The sequence below is a fragment of the Betta splendens genome, chromosome 1 (genome assembly GCF_900634795.4).
Source record: "Betta splendens chromosome 1, fBetSpl5.4, whole genome shotgun sequence".
Taxonomy (NCBI): domain Eukaryota; kingdom Metazoa; phylum Chordata; class Actinopteri; order Anabantiformes; family Osphronemidae; genus Betta; species Betta splendens.
The window spans coordinates 16790605-16797256 of NC_040881.3; the positions used below are offsets into that span (position 1 = coordinate 16790605).

The 6652-nt window shown below is 39.2% G+C and overlaps 1 protein-coding gene across 1 annotated transcript; it reads right to left on the reverse strand.

Annotated features, from left to right (window-relative positions):
• Window positions 1–244: 244 nt before the first annotated feature.
• Window positions 245–3256, reverse strand: asf1bb (anti-silencing function 1Bb histone chaperone). The gene is made up of 4 exons (XM_029144299.3): window positions 2936–3256; window positions 2150–2265; window positions 1843–2019; window positions 245–1149 (listed from the first exon to the last, which is right to left on the reverse strand). The coding sequence occupies exons 1-4, from the start codon at window positions 3042–3044 to the stop codon at window positions 952–954; spliced, it is 600 nt and encodes a 199-aa protein (XP_029000132.1). The 5' UTR covers window positions 3045–3256; the 3' UTR covers window positions 245–951.
• Window positions 3257–6652: the final 3396 nt, after the last annotated feature.

Here is a 6652-nt window from a genome sequence, read left to right on the forward strand (position 1 = left end):
TGAAAGCAGACAGCCCACCCTCTCTTTTGTGCTGCAGTTGCCTAGCAACATGAGGGTAGAGTGAAAATGCAGAAGTGATGCTGCCGCATTTTATGAATGAAATCTGGGGAGGGCAGAGGGAAGGAGAAAGAAAGCAGACTGATGCAAACACGCGCATGGACACGCAAACACGTGCTGAGTCTCACGGCTGGTGCAGGTCTCCTCACTAGTCTAGGCAAAAAGCAGCTAAATGGTTACTAAAAAATGCAAAACATAAAACACATTTTATTAACTGTTACAAATAGGAGGATAATATAAAGCAAGTATAAATGAAATATATGGCTTCCCACTAAAGAAGGAATAAGCGCTCTGTAAACTCTCAACTGCAATAGGGCATCTGTACCTACTTCTGCAATTTTACAGACACATTGTGCTTTTATGTTCTTTTTAATATATCTGAACATTGGCCTGTTTAAAACAAGCACATTTAGTGGATAACTGAAGGCTCTTATCGCCTACTACTACTTCTCATAATAGGCTAACAAGATAAAAAGCCCAATCTGAACTCCAAACATACTGCACCAATATGACTTGTAACTGCCAGGACTTTATGAACATTAAAATACTGTGCTTTGATTGTTTCACTCTGATGACAATCACAATTTCTCTGGCTCAGTATTGACCTAACTAAAGACAAAAATACAGTAAAGCAAAGCAGGTGTTGGTCATGTAGAGCTGTACGAAGTGAAACAAAGCTCAGTGGAGCAAAACACTGTTAAACATTTCAGCTTCATCCCATTTTGTAAGTCGTATAAAAGTGTTCCTGTTGGCATGTCCAGACATCCTCCTAATGTCCAGTCAATATACACATATTGTTATTTCCAAGACCTTGTTATCCAAATGCGAGGTTAAGATGTGAGTCGGCGTACAGATAAAAAGGGGCTTCTGTCCAGTGGGGCAATCTGGTGATTCTTACATGCAGTCCATGGAGTTGTCTGGGATGGAACCAAGAGGTGGCATCTTTCCTGGTATAGAGAGTGGAGGCAGCATGCTGCCAATGTTTGGGGATGGGTCAATGTTCTCGCAGTCCTCCATCTTCTCTGCCAAGCCCTCCCAATTAATATGGAAGCGGGTGACACGGGGGTTAGAGGCTAAAATATTCCTTTGAAGCTGAAAGAAAGAAAAACACATTGTGAAGAAAGTAATGAGCACAGTGGTTAAACATCTAATTTAACCATTTGGCATTAGACCTGCACATTCTTTGGCTCATATATCTGTCATTGTTTCTCTAGTTCATTACACAAAACTTAGTACGTGTAATGGGTGCAAGTGTGCAAGATCACATTCCATGATCAATTTAAGAAGAAAAGCAGAACATGCTAGTAACTTTTTCTTCTTACTGTATTCGTTTCATTTAATTGCTTTGCAGACATATTTTTGCATGATAATGAGATAGTAATTATGCAGATATCGGAGAAAAGTGATTAAATCACACCTGAAGAGTGCATGAATAGCTACTACTACTAAAATAACGCAATAATGTTATTAACAAACAATAACATGGCAATTCCTGTTATTTGTTTTGCCTCTGATGCTGCTGCTTGTAAAGACAATTTCAAAACACAAGAGGGCAGCAGAAAATAATCTATGTTATGTGAGAAGAAAATGACATTCTTTGCACATGTTTATCATAAAGGAACATCTTCCTTTTTAAAGTGTCATCAAGCTTAAAACTGACATCTGTTTTATAATAAAGTACAGTGATTGGCGACTGCTGAGAGTAGTTTAGTCACATTTGTATTTATAATAAAAACAGTCACCACCTATTTTATCTGGATTTGTGTGAATCTTTGTGTGCATTACCTGACAATAGTGTGGTTTCAGAGGAGGGTTTTCCCGTAGTTCAATGTTAGTGTATTCGTTGTTGACATAGTAGCCAATGCGAATAAACTCTTGTCCATGGTAGGTGCAGGTTATAAGGACTACAGTCACTCCTACAGCATCACTCTCTGGAATCAGACCTGTGTTTGGAGCATCAGCCTGAAGACACAAGAAGGAAATCCTATCACGTGAAACTACGATGCAGTGCAGAAACTAATAAAGATCCTGCACAAGAATTCCTTTATCTGTTGTTTCTAGGCAGATTTACATAACACGATAGCTCATTCACCTGAAACACAAACATGTGCCTCCCAGCTGGTACTGGCCCAACTAGTACGGAGTCCAGCACCTGGTCGTATTCCTCGCTCTCAGCTGAGCCCACATAGATAATCTTCCACTCCAGATCTGACAGTACACGCAGGAGAAAGGAGATACTTAGAAAAGCCACAGCTTCGTCTTGTTGAGATGAGGAACACAGGAACAACATAGTTTATTTTCTTTCTCTCCCCCTGAAATCGCCACAAAACATTACATATTTTACCCAAACCATTCAAATTCTTTAAATTATGTAACCAGAAATAAAAAATACATCATACAACTTTATCTGAAACCCAAAACAGCATTGACCCGCGTAATCATGACAACTGTTACTGCACATTTTCCCGCCTAAATGTGTATTTTACTTTACAAAAACAGCCAATATATGTATTCTTTTGCTTTCTTGTGCCCCCAACGTTCGCGGCAACTCGCTACGTTTGCCGGTTACTACAGTAACGCAGCGCGATCAGCCAATCGGATTAGATTTACAAGAGTGACAAAGCGCAAATGAACCAATAGCTGCACAAGGGGGCGGACCGACTGCACAAACGCGCCAGCGCCAATTCTTTAGCAACTTTTCAAACTGAACGACATCTAACAGCTGTAATATAAGATCGAACAAAGCAACGTATGAGTTCTATGCGCAGTCTGCGCACAAAGCATAAATGATACAGGGATGATACGCGCGGGGTATTCAACAAACAAAGTTAGTACAACATAACCATAACGTCACGTCAACTAGAAAACAAATACTCACCTTCCGGCAAATCTTCCATGCACTCAAACGTTATTTCAAACTGGAACGGATTTCCAAACGGACTCGGGTTGTCCAGTACAGCGACATTCAACACTTGCACCTTAGCCATAGCGTTATTTTCAAGAAGCCTCAATCTGAATGACTAATTACCGTCTTTCTTAAGCGAATGTCGTTGAATTTTCCGGTGTTTTTCTCTCGCTTAGAAGGTACTTTGCTTGACTGTTAAGTGTGTTTTTGTTATTGTTATGTTATATATCTAATAACACCAATCTTAACCGAAGGATGCTGTGCCAAAGGCGGATGTATGGCTCGTTCCTTCTTCCTCGGTGACGTTTAACGTCGGCTGGTATCCTAAATGGTGCACTACCGCCCCCTGGCTCAACTTCCTTCACACTTGTTGACAAGTATGCCCAATTCTTAATCTACTTAACACAACTTGACCTCTCCTTCCCTTTCCAACCGCTCTCCTTTGTTTATACAACTTCCTGCCTTTACAGTCTTTATCCCACTTTTCCTGCCACTCTACCAGGATCTTTGTCCATGCTTATACAATAATATAACATATAATAGCTTTTTTGGCACCTTATCCACCCACTCTTTACCTGCAATGCCTACATGTCTTGGAACCCACAGCAACACTATCTCCCTCCCATTACTCCCAGATATTAACATCAGTTCTACACATACACCAAATCCTGGTGATACCTTGACTTTTTACTCCTTTTTACTACCATTAAATAATCTCTTACTCACTTCTTTTCACCCACCTTAATGCCATCAATATAACAAACAACTCCACTTAGATAATCAATGGTTCTGAAACCTATTTCCATCCTAAATACTACACCTGCACCACTTCTACCTGATTTTGCATTTTTGGACCCATCTGTAAACACTAAATCATATTCTTAATATTTTGACTCTACTATGTTTTGAAACTCATCCACCCTGTTCAAATCTACAGCATATGCTTTTTTCGCGTCCTAGATCTAAATCCACTCACTTCTCTCACTCTCATATATCATATATTCTCCTAAACTCCTTTCTTATTAGTTGCACAAGCTGCTTCCTTCTGAGGGGCATAACTCCTGCCTCTACTCTCAGAGCACAGACTGGTGGTGACTTCAAAGCCCAAACACAAAAAAGAGCTTTCCCTGTACATCCTAATTTGTGGCAGACAACACCATTAATCGTTAAGTGATTCTGCCCCTTACGTTCATTTATTATATCTGTCCATTGACCTTTATTGATGACAAAAATAATTAATATTTCAAAGTTTTATTATTTTATAATTGTTTTCCTTAACTAATATTTACAGATATAATTTATCAGAAGGAGTTTCTTATGTGAATGGTTGATGTAAAATTGTCCTGTAAAGACAGAATCCTTATAATAAAAATTATAAATTCAAATGATAAAATAATATAATGTTTCATTGAAAATGCAACATGTAACCTCTTTTTAAAGTAACAAAACAAAACAAATAATCAAGTAGCCTAATTTATACAACATAAAATGTCAGAACTACATGTTAGCATCTGATATTTACACCTACAACATAACCAATACAATTGTCTTATGTTGTGCAGAATGTTCTTGTTCTGTAACTAAAAAGCCCATGTAATCTGATTGTTTCAATTTTCACACTTCCACTGAAAGATCTGCATGCTTCCACACGTTTCCTCCTAAAGCATATCATCTTTATCATTTTCTCCATAAACAGGTGCCACTTATAGCTCATTAAAGCAATGCTTTGGTTAAAAGCAACATATTTGTTAATACAACAAGGCTTTTATTCACAAGTATTCTGACTTTTTAGGCTTTGTTTTACCAATTTGATAAGCTTTTAATCCTTGGGGATTTTAACATTCATATTTGCTGCCAAAAACATCTATTGACCAAAGACTTTTTAAACACTACTGATTCTTTTAATTTGACTCAGTCAGTTTCTGGGTCTACACATGAACACACCTTGGTCCTTGTCATATCGTATGGTCTGCCTATTTTTATTATTGAAATTTGCGATTCTAGGTTTTCTGGTCATTTTCCTAGTTTTTACTGTTTCAACTCGCTGGGTAACTAAAAAGCCTCCAGTTACTGCAGGCAACAGACATATGATTGGTCCTTCAACAGCAGAAGAGTTTTCTAACTGCCTCAATACCGCTGGTCTGTTTTCACTGGACAGCCCCTCCTCATCCACGGATCCAGAAGAGCTGTTGCTATTGTTTACCTCTACCTGTGAGAACATATTGGATTCAATTGCTCCTCTTCAAGGTAAATTTTACAGGCCTCAATCTGAGCCCTGGTTAAATGAATAAACTTGAGCTCAGGGAGCTCTCTCCCTGACCCTGCAATTATTCCTAGGTGTTCAGCAGTCTTTGGTAATTCTATGCCAGTGTCTCTGTCTAAACCAAAACTAATGATGTGGTTCAGCACATGAAGACAGTGTTCTCTGGACACCATGCCTACTCAAGGATGTTTTTGAGACTGTTGGGCCCAGTGTTTTGACACTTATTAATTGTTGCTTGAATACTGGGTCGGTTTCAATTGCTTTTAAAACACACCTTTTTTCGACCTCTTCTTAAAAAATCAGCTTTAGATATTTCACTGCCTTCTAACCTGTTTCTAATTTGACATTATTGCGAAAGTTTTTGGAGAACATTGTTTTCAAACCACTCCAGTCTTTCCTGAGAGATAATGACATTGATGATAAATTCCAATCTGGATTTAAGCCTCAGCACAGCACAGTGTGACACGACATCCTCTTATCACGTCTAGAGCACTGTGTGGCCATCCAGGCTACTGTCCTCAGTTGGTCATATCTTACTAATAGAAGCTTTGCTGTTACCATTGGTACCTGTTCCTCCCCTTCAGTCCCCCTCTCCTGTGGTGAACCTCAAAGCTCGGCGCTCGGTCCACTTCGCATTACAGATGCTTCCTTTGGGGTCTGTTTTAAAGAAGCGTGGTTTGTCCTACCATTGCAACGCTGATGACATACAGATATACCTACCTCTAAAGACAACAGGAGGTATGTCACTTCAACCTCTGTTTGACTGGCTGAGCGAGCCTGGTTGACACTAAATATTTTGCACCTTAACGAAGGCAATTCTGTTAGGGGACCCTGCTACCATAGTGGCCTTTGGCCAGGATTTTGGGCCTATGTCTCCACATCTGATGACCTACTGTATGGTGATGTTTAATAATGACCTGAAATTTGATAAACAGATTATAGCAATTGCGAAGTCAAGTTTTTTCCACCTGTGGCTTTTAAGCAAGGTCAAGTCATTCCTTTCTTTTAATGATTTTTAAAATAAATTGATGCTTTTATTCGTTCTAGACTTGACTACTGTAATGCCCTGTATGCTGGAGTTAATCAGTCATCTCTTGGTCATCTTCAGATTGTGGTTCAAAATGTCGCTGCCCGTCTCTTAACAAACTCAAGAAAGTTTGACCATATAACCCTCGTTCTGGCCTCTCTTCACTGGCTTCCCGTAATTTTCGATTTGATTTTAAGTTACTTAGTTTTTAAGGTGTTAATTAAACAGACTTGTTCCACAGCACCTCAGTGACTTGTTACAGCGACACATTCCAGCAAGATCACTCAGGTCCTCTAATCAGTTTTTTTAGATGTTTCAAGGGCAAAACGCAAACATTCGTGTGATCGTGACTTCTCAGTATTAGCTCCTAAACTATGGACCAGACCTGCTAGCTTTAAAA

What these genes read in the sequence shown, in the direction of transcription:
- asf1bb (XM_029144299.3), bottom strand. Translation starts at nt 3,044, where the DNA reads ATGGCTAAGGTGCAAGTGTTGAATGTCGCTGTACTGGACAACCCGAGT. An exon ending in CATGGAAGATTTGCCGGAAG is followed by an intron (nt 2,266 to 2,935) that starts GTGAGTATTTGT and finishes GTGTACTGTCAG; the next exon opens with ATCTGGAGTGGAAGATTATC. An exon ending in GGCACATGTTTGTGTTTCAG is followed by an intron (nt 2,020 to 2,149) that starts GTGAATGAGCTA and finishes TTGTGTCTTCAG; the next exon opens with GCTGATGCTCCAAACACAGG.